The sequence below is a fragment of the Protopterus annectens genome, chromosome 3.part0 (genome assembly GCF_019279795.1).
Source record: "Protopterus annectens isolate FY-2018-M chromosome 3.part0, PAN1.0, whole genome shotgun sequence".
NCBI classification, from domain to species: domain Eukaryota; kingdom Metazoa; phylum Chordata; order Ceratodontiformes; family Protopteridae; genus Protopterus; species Protopterus annectens.
The window spans coordinates 939,575,163-939,587,421 of NC_056731.1; the positions used below are offsets into that span (position 1 = coordinate 939,575,163).

Genomic DNA, 12,259 nt, shown 5'->3' on the forward strand with positions numbered 1-12,259 from the left:
TTGTGATCAGGGCCTAGGCAAGGAATACAGTATAAATGAAAATCCTTATGAGGTATTTGCTTCCCACAAGTAATACAATTATTAACTTTTTCTGACATCTGTAAAAAGCAAGAAAAAAAGTTTCCCCAACGGGGTACTTAGCTTTAGTGAAGACTTCGGTTCTGAAACTCAAATTTGAATATTTCAGTAGTCGGCCGACTGGCACTTGTGAAATGCTTCTGCTTCAGGCACCGTGCTTCTAGAAAGACTGAAGAAAATGGTGTCGGCTGCATGTTTTATAACCCTGATGACCTGACGTCATGGAAGAGGAGACAGCAACTGACGCAGGACCCAAGACTTTGGAATTCAGGCCCACTGAGGGCAACCTGCCAGCAGATTACCCAAATGTAATGACTGCAACAGTGAAACACGAAGAACATCTGAAAAATAAATTAACTAAGATATGCCAACATACAGAATTTAGGCACATTTTACTGGTTCAGGAAAGGAACTTTACAGAGTGATGCACTAATATTTCACTACAACCTTTTATATGCCCTTCAAACACAAACATCTCTGATGTATCAGTAAAAATGCCACAGCTACAAATATACCTCAGCCTGTGTCAACTGTTCTTTCAACTTCTCCACTTCTTCCCGCAATTCCCGGATTATCTTAGCATTAGGATCTTCATTCACCACAGCATGATTCACTATCCGCTTAGCTCTGTCAGCATATCTCAAAGTAGACAGAGTTTCTTCAAAATTATCTGCTGCGGGGCTGATGGTAGCTATCATGGCAGTTTTGCTGTTTCCTCCCAAGTTGTCCTGCATGAAAGATAATAAATCTATTCAGGTTACAATGAAACTAACAGGCAAAGAGGTGGTAAATAATTTATATCTGCAAAACTGTTGGCCCCGATTTGAACCAAACTTCCTCATAAACACTGTGACCCTGACAAAGTACCTTAACTTTTATTTCTCATACTGACATAACATTCAGCACTAGTCAAAGCAGATTTTTAATGAGCAACTAGCCTGTTTTTTGATGCAGTTTTGCTTGTGTTACCCAACATGGAGTTTCTGCGAAGGGAGCATTTTCAAACAAAAACCAGGCTGACAGATGGGCAAAAGAGGTACTCCTATTTAAAAATGTAACCAAGTTTGTTTTCAAATAAAGCCATGCATGCAGCAATGGCAGTGTTTGTTTACTTATTAATGTTTGCCAACTGGAGTGATCTGCTGGACCAGGAAAACATGGGAGTCAAAAAAAGTATGTACTCACCATAACATTACATCTATGCTGTCCATTTTCATATTTCAAATACTGGATTCAGATCCAACCCTCGGATCCAACTTGTCCGCTTCTTCCATATCATAGAGCACAAACTCTCAAGCTCTTCAATTTACTCAAAGTTCTAGTCACCTTACATACCTCAGATCTTGATTGCTGCCCATAGACATAGACAGGAGTAGAAAATCAGAACAGAATTTGGGACTCAAAGGAACAATGGTCCCTCCAATATCCCTCAATCTTTCCAGGAGTAAAGCAAAGGAAGGGAGTTAAGCGGGAGGGAAGTTGAGGAAGAATAATTTAAATGGACAACACAGCTTGAATGCTATGGTGAGTACATTACTTTTTTTATCTGATGTTGTCATTTCATTCAGTCCTTAATTGTTGGGACAGACTCCCCAGGTACCTAAATCCTGAGAGGACTTTCAGGATATTCCTGAGCACTGCTGGGCCAAAGGCACCTCTTACCCTAGAGACCAGATCCAATTTTTAATGAGCAATAAAGATGTAAGGGATTAGCCAAAGTTACCACTGCACAAATATCATCCATGGAAGTTCTTGACAAAAAGCCTGAAGAAGTTGCCACAGACACAGCAGAATGGGCTTTTGGTGGCTTTGGTAAAGGCAAACCCATTTTTCCTATAAAAAAAAAATGTTAATACAATCAGTCAAAACTGGTTTGCCCAATTTTGATTCAGAAAAAGAAACAAACTGAAATTGTTTGGATTCCCTCAAATCTTTGCTTCTATGAAGGTAAAAATGTTAACGGTCTGTGAACATCCAACAGATGCAATATATATTCTTCTTAATTTAAGAAATTTGGAAAGAAATCTGGGCGGTTGAAAACCTGACTGATATTAGATTCTGACACCACCTTAGGAAGAAAGGGGATTGATCCACAGAAATACTCTATCCTTGTGAAAAATTAAATGGATTTAGAAGAAAAAGCCTGAAGTTCAGACTCTTGGTTATTACTTCTGCCAAAGGAAAGTGCATGCCAGGTCAAAAATCTAATTTAAGACTTAGCTGATAGCTAAAAGAGGGCTGGGTTAAGGCCTGAAGAATAACATTTAAATCCCAAGGAATAGCAGGATCCCTTAAGGGAAGTTTAAGTAAATATATTCCTCTTAGAAAGACTTTGCAAAGCTTAGAAGAAGCTAAGGTCGAATTATTTACTCCTATATGAAAGTTAAAAATGGCTAATTGTACGCTGACAGATGAAGAGCTAGCCCCTTCATTGAAAATCACAGCTAAAAATTCGAGAACCTTGGAAATCGGTGCTAAAAAGGGATCCAAATTCTTTTTATGTGCCCAACAAACAAATCTTTTCCATTAATTTTTCTAAACTTTTCTAGTGAGAGCTTTATGGGATGATAATAGAATGTGACGCACCAGGGAGGGCATGGGATTGGAGAAACCATGCGGTCAACTTGAGGCCTGAAATGTCCAGATGAGTCATGTCTGTCGGGTGAGATAGTAGGTCTGGAGTTGGGTTGAGAATCCAGGGAGGATACAGAAGATGAAAAGAATGGAAACTAGATCTGATAAAAGTCAGTAGGGGGCAATGAGGATAACTGTGCTCATCAATCAAGATGCTTGCTGTAGAAATTTGGGTATTAGGGGTAAATGGGGGCTAGGCATAAAGTCTGGCGGGCCGAACGTGAAATACAGCATCCCTCAGGGACTCCACACTGGGGGGATCAAGGCAAAGAACCTTCTGCATTTGTTGTTGAGGGGAGAAGGCAACAGGCTGCAGCATTGTTGGCCCCATCAACGAAAAATCACCTCTGCCACTTTGATATTGAGAGACCACTCAATGAGGCATTAAAATGGACCTGCTTAGCTTGTCTGCAATCACGGACTCCCCATGATGCATGCTATCAGAAAGCGAATGGGTGAGATTGCCCAATGCCATACTCTCACTGCTTCTCAACAAACAAAGCAAGATCTGGATTCCCTTTGTTTGTTGATACAGACTACCACCATATTGTCTGTCTGAACCACAATAGTGCCGGTTGGAAGAGCGTCCTGGAAGGCCTGCAAGGCTAGGACAACTTGCATCTCCAGGACATTCATATGCATGTTGAACTCTTTCAGAGGACCATGTGCCTTGGATTGTCCTTCCCAAGAAATGCCTTACCCAATCGGAGAGGTGCCCGTGGTCACTGTGGCCTTGGGTTGAGGGAGAGCAAAGGGATGGCCTTCTTGTATCCTACTGGAATGGATCCACAATAGAAGGCAATTTCTTCAACTTTGCGTTACTTTGACTACACTGGATAAAGGTTGATGGAGAAAACGCAATTGAGTTGTGAGGGCCCATTGAGGCATCCTCATACGGTAACTTGCCAGGGTACAACAGTGACTGTTGCTTGGAGTATCAGACAAGCTAAAAAGGAAAGAGCTTTTAATGGTCTCTTTTACTTGGAATTGGACTGCTGAATCCAGAAGAGAGGGAGAGAAGTTATTTAAGTGACCACATTGAAGACAGCACTGATGAAATCCAAAGCCTCAGTTGGTTCGAGTTGAGATCTGTTGTAATTGACTGAAATCCCCAGACAAGTACACAAATGGAGTAAGACGTCCCAAACTTGAATTAGCTGATGCCTGGTCAGAGCAGTTAGGAGCCAGTCATCCAGGTTATGGAAACACTCGGAAACCCTGCAGTCTCAAGTGAGCTGCAACTACTGCCATACACTTGATAACACCTTGAGGGCTGTGGTGAGACTAAGGGCAGAGCTCTGAATTGGTAATGACTGGCTCCTAGCCAGAAGCATAGATATCTCCTAGACCACCTTTTCCTTTTTTATGTGATAGAACACATCCTGAAGATCTATCGAATGCACCCAGTAGTCCTTGCACAGAAAGGCCATAACAGACTGAATCATTATCATTTAGAACAATGTATATTGAACTGATTAATTTAGTTTGTTGAGATCCAAGATTGATCTTCAGTACCCTGTCATTTTTGGCACCAAAGTCTTCTGGACTCTTTCTGGTCTGGGGGTACCTCTTGGAGGACTCTTTCTAGCAGCTTGTTTATTTCTAGTGCTGCTGCTTCCCTCTGACTGGGTGGAACATCAGGGATTTTGCTTGATAATGGAGGGATAGGAAAATGGTATTATATACCATCTGGATACAACTATGGCCATGGCATCAATGAGTACTGCTTTACTCCAGTGTGTTCCATCCTTAGGTGGTGCCAGGATCCTACCTGGTCTCTTATTGTCAGGCTCCTTCCATGCCCATTGAGAAACTAAATCAATGAGCTCATCAGAGGGCGAAGTCACCAAAGAGATAGAGTGGCCAGTTCCAAAGGCCTCCAAGAACACTGACTCCTCTTGGGGAAGATTATTAAGTGATCAATCATTCTAAGATGTCTTCAAATGAGACATCATTGGGTGGTGATTGGGGACCCTTCCCCTTCATCAAAGTCAGGGTCCTCAGTGACAGACTCTTGTGGAGAGTCTAATTGCCTACTTTTGCACTTCCTCTTCTGAGAAATGCAACGGGAAGGTACTGAGAGAGATAACTATACCCTGCCTGATGGTCTGGACACTGGTTCTGGCTGTCTGTCGCTGTGGAACAGGTGACTGAGGCTCTGGATGCAGAAATGAATGGAACTTAAGAATCTGAGGAGTCAAAGAGGATAGAGAAGTCTGAACTCTTGGAAAAGAGAAGTCTGTCTGCACTACCTTGAAGGTAGAACACATGGCAGAAAGGAAAACCGATGGATCTGACAAGGCAGGCTTATGGACCATCGGTTCCCTTTGCCCCATATGCAAATCACTCAAGGAGGGAGTCGAAGCCGAGCTGTCAACTATCAAAACTCCAAGGGGTAGACTTCCAAGATGGCTGCACATTGAGTAACAGCTTGTTTCTAGCTCCCCAGTATGAAAACAGAAACTCAGCAGAGGCTGCCAGTAGACTTGTGTCTAATGGGTAAAGTTCAGTAACTGGCTAGTATGTGCACTGTCTGGGTGCCAAGAATAAAGAAATACAGAAGACCTGGAAAAAATCAGCCACAGAAAGTGAGGAAGAAACTCTGACTGGGGAAAGTTCTACACTTGTTCAACAAAAAGCAATGCAACCTTCCAACATGACTTCCAATAACCTACAGAAAGATACAAGACAACTGCATACAGTCCTGGTTAAAACAAACAAAACACTGATAATATATCAACACAAACAAAAGGCTGGTAAAATGGAAAAAGCTTTAAACAGATATTCAGATGAGATGATTGTTGTATGTCTTTCGACTTTTTCCTGGTAAGGGGTCGCCACAGCGGAACTCAGTTTCGCTAATGATTGGCAGTAGATTTTTACGAAATCCCGCGGTGCCAGCTCGATGCCCAACCTTCAACAAAGGCACGCCCATTTACACACACATGTCTTTCGAATGCTACCCAACCGTGGTGAGGACATGCAGACTCCACACAGAAGACACTCCCAAGCCAAGCCAAGGATTGAATGGGAGAACCTCTTGCTGTGAGGTAGCAACGCTACCACTGTAACACCGTGGAAATCTCAGATGAGATGATAAAGCTGCAAAAAACAGAAGTCGAAATGAAGAAAAAGCTGGCTGAATATGAGTGCGCTCAGGAAGAGATCTTTCAAAAAATAATAGAATTAGAGGAAAAAGCACATGGGGAAAACCTGAGATTTTCATATATACCAGGGAAGCTGGAAGGAACAGACTGCATTCATTTTATGAAAGCACAAATAAGTAAGAGGACTGGTATTCCAAAGGAGGAGTTGTTAGTTGAAAGGGCACATAGTGGGTATGCGCCAAACTTAGCTATAAGAAAGCAACCTAGATCTTTAATAGTAAAGCTGCAATCCTACCAGCAGAAGGAGTTGATTCTGACAAAGCTGTGGCAGATGGACACAATACTAAAAGCTGGAGACATCACTGTCGAGAATGATTATTCACTGTACACCAGCCAGAACAGGAGTAAATTAATTCCAATATCCAAGGCATGTCAAGATGCAGGTATGAGATTCAAATTGCTACATCCAGCTATCTTTAAGGTATTCTTCCCTGGAGGGACAAAATCATTTTTTGATGAACTGCATGCTAAGCAGGAAATACAAAAGTTTGTCCAACAAAAAGTAAGCTGTGAAACAGGAGATTCTGCTTCTTGCTATTCTGGTAATAAAGACCACAAATAAACTGTACCTGTAAAACCTTTCCCAGTATTTCAACGGAAAATGTTGGCGAGAAAGAATGGAGCACGAGAGCTGACTAGAAGAATCGAGAGTACATTGGAAATGAAGCAGAGATAGGATTTGGCCAATGGAGAGCAGTAATAAAACCATTAACTTATTGTGGAATTTCAATGCAATAATTACATTTGTGAAATATGACAGGACAAGAAAATAAGGAAATATTGGACTTTTTCAAAATTTGTTGGACTTGTGGGGGACTCTACAGTATATGCCTTACTTCGTGTCATTAATGTTTGGAAAAATGCTTTGGGGAGGGGGAGAGAGAAGAGAAAGTTAACTGTAAATAAAGAAAACATTTTCTTTTCTTAATAGTACTGTACTTGTGGGTGCATGGTTTTCTTTGTATGATATTTTTAAGTGTAATGGAGATTGTAAACAGGTGCTGTTTTTTTTGCTCTCTTCCCTCTTCTCTCTTTCTTCGTGTACAGTTTTGAGAAATATAGGCAATGCAATGTAAAAAAAAAAAAAAAAAAAGAGCCTGGTTAAAAAAGCATGATAAAGTTAAAATTAATGTGCTTTTTCTCATTCTTGCATGAGGAAATGACTGGATCAAGCACCTTAGACTGATTAGTTTTAAGAGAGAGCATGCAAATGAAATAGAACATTGAATATTATGAGGCTTTTCTTCTAGCAAATGCATGTAAACTTAGTAGCAATTCTGCAGCTGGTCTTCATGTTTCCATGCAAATAATCTGATAAACAGAAACTGGCTGTCTGGTTCTCATGTCCCATGGAGACAATATGATAAAGAAAAACTGGAGACAGACTGGTGGAAGAGGACTGGCTGAAGGAAAAAGAAAAGAGAATTGTTCTCTGAAAGCTATCAGGGGTTTTCCCAGCTGGGAGAGCTTTAAAGATTAAAATGAAACTACTTACACTTGAAGTAAAGTTTTTTTTAATGCAATGGGGATACTAATATAAACAGGTGATTTTGCTTTTTTTTCCTCTCCCATCTTCTCGGTTTTGCTTTGTTCACAGTTAAGAAATGTAGGCACTGCAATGTAAAAAAGGGGGAGAGAGGAAAGGTCTGGTTAAAAGAAAAAACAGTGTACTTTTTTCCATGTTTGCATAGGGAAACGACTCGGTTAAGACCTTAGGAGTTTATCCAGCAACAAATTTCTTAAAAACGCATGCAAATGAAAAAAAATATTGAATATTATAAGGCTTTTTTTCTGGTAAACAAGGTATCCTTAGCAGTTTTGTGTCTGGTTTGCATGTCACTAGAAGACAATTTGATAGAGAGAAATGGCTTGGGAAAAGTCTTTAATGAAAACATTTAAGTGTTTTCTCAGCTGGGACAGTTATAAAGATAGACCAAATTAAATAACGCTCAATAATAAGCACAGGCTGTACCATACATCTTAGCATGACTAACCTTTCTTTTTGGTTAACTCTGGCCTGTCTGTGTGGCTATCAGTTTAGAACTTTGGTTTATTTATATTAGTAAGCAAAAATGTTAATATTTGAAGATGTGCATAGGTTTTAGGTGGTTTGGGCTTGTTTGGTCTGTCTGAGGGCTTTCAATAAAAAGTTACGTAAGACGTGGTATAGGCTCAAATGAATATGCCAAGAAACATTTGTATAAAAGACTAACCTGCTGAACAATATATGCATGCAACATAAAAGTTGGAACTACACATTTTACAAAAAAGCAGTTATGCATAAAAGGTGGTAATAACTACACAAGAAAATTATGCTTTCTGTAATGCCATTCAATCTGAATGGTCTTACAGATAAATATAAAAAATGAAATAATAATGAACTATATTAAAAAATGTAGAGTGCATATAGCTATGCTACAGGGGAGACACCTGGAAAGAAATGAACATGCAAATTTGATAAAAAAAAAAGGTTTTCAGGGTGGTTTTTCAGCAGAATATCTGGGGCAAAGTAAAAGAGGAGAACTTATATTAATTGCAAGAGGAGCTCCAACAGTGATAGAAGAGGAAAAAAAGATAATTATGCAAGATACATAGTACTAAGGGGCTACTGGCAAGGGAGGAGGAGGATTACACTGCCATGCATTTACATTCCACCTAAAACTGCTATAATGGAGCTTACAAAAATTCTGGGAGAAATAATCAGCTTTTAGCAAGGAATACTGCTTACCACTGGAGACTATAATTTGGTTTGCAACAATGAGATGTGTCTGGGGTCCTAAATGAGAAAAGGAGGGTAGATTTTTGAAGAAATTTATGAAAATTTCTGCAATGGAAGATGCGCATTCAGTACCAGGAGTTCAGAGTGGATTTACAAATTCTCCAAGATACAAAAACTGGACTAGGCTATTTATTTTTATTGTTTATTTATCTGACATTTGTTGAGTGGCTTATTGTGACCGGGCAGATACCCTTTTTCAGTGGAGACCCAAGGAGAAAAGCTCCAAAATAAACATATGCAATAATTAACAACAAAGTAAAAATATACTAATATTCAATAGCATTCAGTGTAGCAGTATTCACAAAGTATACTAAATTACATAGTCATAAAGACAGAAAATAAACATATGACAGAACAGTAGTCCAACAATCAAAAATAATAAAATCATATGAGCATTATTATTTACTTAAGATGTAAGGCAAGATGAAAATAGATTCGTAGGAGAGTAATGTGATAAGGTAGAGGGCAGGAAAAGGTATATCAAGTAGGGTCAGAGCAGGAACAAGTCCTAGAGTTTAATATAGTGTTTTTTGAAGGAGTTTGTGTTGGTGATTGCTCTCAAGTGTGGTGGTAGCTTATTCCATGCAGTGGCCAAAGAGTGGTTATAGAGAAGTTTACCACTGGTTTTGTTGGGTTTGTAGATCTACAGCAGGTGTTGTTCAGAGCTGTGGAGTGTGCGGTTAGGTATGTAAAGAGAGATGAGATTTGAGAAGGCAGGACAAGAATGGGGCTGATTAAGGATGGTGTGTGTGAAATGAAACTGAGGCAGTAGCAGCTGATGGCATAATTCAACGCAATTAAACTTTTTCAGGGATAGAGTGTGGTGAGAGTTATAGGGTTGGTTAGCAGGAAATCTAGCAATTTTATTATAAGCAAGTTCGAGTTTTGACAGCAGATTTGTTTGAAGGTAGGCAAGGATAGATGCAGCATAAAATAGACTGGGTAGTATATAAGCTTGAGCTGGAGTGAGTTTGGATCCATTTGTAAGGAATCTTTTGTTTTCTTCAAAGAAGGCCAAGCTTTTGATGAGTTTTCTTAATAAAGTTATGGATGTGAAGATCAAGTTTAAGTTGGTCACTGATAATAACCCCAAGTAGTTAAGTGTGGGATTCAGCCTTGAGACTTGTGTTATTTAGGGAGGAGACAGTAAAGGTAGATTTAAGGAGTTCGGGAGATTTAGGGAGGTAAAGAAGGAGTTTAGCTTTATTCGGAGTGAGTAGGAGTTGATTAGAAGTTAGCCATTTCTCCACAGAGTGAAGAGATTCCTGGTTAAGTGCGTGCAGTTGGGGGAGATTGTCAAAGATGGAAATGACTATAGAGTCATCAGCATATTGACAGAGAGGAGTTAGGAGAGGAGAGAGAGAGATTGTTGATAAAAATGTTAAACAGAAGGGATACGAGGATGGAGCCTTGCAGAACCCGTTTGGACTTGGAGGAAAGGGGAGGTCACACAGTGCCATCTCACAGATTGGAATCTATTACAGAGATAGCTAGAGAACCAAGAAAGAGCAGAGTTGGAGAAGTGAAGATTGGAGAGTTTGGACAAACACAGGTTATAAGAGACAGTATCAAAGGCCTTTGAAAGGTCAAGGAATAGGCAAGATACTAATATGCTGTTGTCTCTAGATCTAGAGACAGTTTGAGTATAGGACACTAATGTAGCAGATGTACTATGGTTGGGACAGAAACAGTGTTGGGCTTGGGCGAGGAGATTTTCTTGTAAAAGTTAAGACAGGAACTGTTTATGTATACATTTTTCAAGAATTTTAATAGTGGAAATAGACTAGTAATTGGCCTGAAGATAGAGGGGTCTGTAGAGTTTCCTCCTTTATGAAGGGGAATAACATAGAATTTTTTTTCCAGATATTAGGAATTGTTTTTAACTTGGTGGATCTGTTGATTAGTATGGAGACAGAGTGAGCAATGGATTTAGCAGCTAGCTTAAGGAAAATAGGAGGCAAGTTGTCAGCTGATCAGGAGAAAGATTTGAGTTTACTAAGCAGTGATCTAATATAAGCAGTGGGGACAGGTTTAAGAGTGAAAGAGGTATTGAGGGATGATGGAAGGGGATTATGGGGGGGGGCTGATCTTTTGGTCTCTAAGCTAGTTTCTGTATGGAATCTACAAAAAAGGAGTTAAAATGTAGCAGTATCTAAGGGAGAGCTATTAGGGGAGGGGTTAGGAGCAGAGGGCTTGCCTGGGTGTAGCAGTTTATTTACAGTATTCTAAAATATTTGGGGGTTACAGTGTGGGGGTATTCTTCTGGCTTCAGATAAAAGTTTTTCTGGCATAGGATGACTTTTCTTTGTTAGGTTGCGTAGTTCTCTATAGTACTGAAGATTGGAAGGGGATTTGTTTTTTTTTTTTTTTGCTAGTTTCTCCAGGCAATATTCCTGTTGTGCATGGTGGTGCAATATTAGAAGAAAAACAAGGAGCATAATTGGATTTGATTCTGACCTTCCTTATTGGGGCTACAGAGTTTACTGTGTTAAGAATGACATGAATTTTTGGATGGCTTCTTCTAGGGGGAGATGATAGAGGAAGGACCAGTTTATTGTCAAGAGTATGTTGTTGATATCAGGGTTGAAATGCAATTGTTTTTGGCAGTCTCTGCATTGATGGGATTTGGAATTCAGAGGGGATGTCTGTGGACAGCGGTAGGCAGGTGGTCACTTAGGGCATCAGGCGGTGTGAAGGGGTTGAGGTAGAAGTGGGGGTTGGAAGTGAGGATCCAGTCAAGAGTGTTAACAGTATTGGGTAGCTTATTTAGGTGAGTGGGGGTAGTGATAAGTTGTAAGAAGCCATAAAGGTTTATGCTGGTGTTGGGGGAAATCACAGGAAAGAGTGCCAGTCAATAGTGACATCTCCCAGAATGACAGTTTCATAGAAGATGGTTTGAGAGATCCAGGAAAGGAACTGTTCAAGAGTAGAAATGCTATTTCCTGGAGGGATGTAAATGGAGGCAATGGCTATTTTTTGTGATTATTCAATTTGCAGTTAACTATGAAGACTTCTGCTGGATGGAAATTAAGTGGAGAGAAAGAGAGAGTGGGTACAGGGTGAGATGTTCAGAGTATAATATTGATACATCACCACCTTTTAGGAAAACCTATCTTGGTGTATGACATTGTACTTGGGGTAGTATTTCTCTGTCAGACATATGGGGGTTTAAGCCATATGATGAGAATGTCAGTGCAGTGGAGAGATGTACAGGAATGGAGAAGTGTGACATTGTTGAGGACACTTTGAATACTAAGACAGTATAGTTAGACATTTGGTGGCAGGTGAGGTATTTGTCTGGGGTGTGAAAAGTGGATGGAAGTGGGAGGAGGAAGGATGGGAAAGGAGAACAGGATTAATACAAGGACCTGGATTTGGGTGAATATCTCCTGAGATAGGAGTCTTTTGTATGGAATATTCTGAGTTACGATGGAGATATTTTATTTTTATCTTGGGGATTGTACAGGTTGGCAGGGATAGTTTTATTTTAACAAGATAGGTCTCACTGTAGTGAAATAGAGCAGAGGTAATATGAAAAATAGTAGTAGTTAAGAGGTGAATGTTTGCATAAGTCAATGTAGGCAGACAGATTAAAGTGAGT

The 12,259-nt window shown here is 39.9% G+C and overlaps 1 protein-coding gene across 1 annotated transcript in view; it reads right to left on the reverse strand.

Moving 5' to 3' along the window:
- Positions 1-581: 581 nt before the first annotated feature.
- The window catches only part of LOC122796959 (kinesin-like protein KIF13A), a 1,146,649-nt gene continuing 1,134,971 nt past the window's right edge, over positions 582-12,259 (reverse strand). Inside the window, exon 11 of the mRNA XM_044065733.1 lies at positions 582-806. Within this exon, the coding sequence (XP_043921668.1) occupies positions 582-806 (225 nt within the window). The remainder of the gene's footprint in view (positions 807-12,259) is intronic.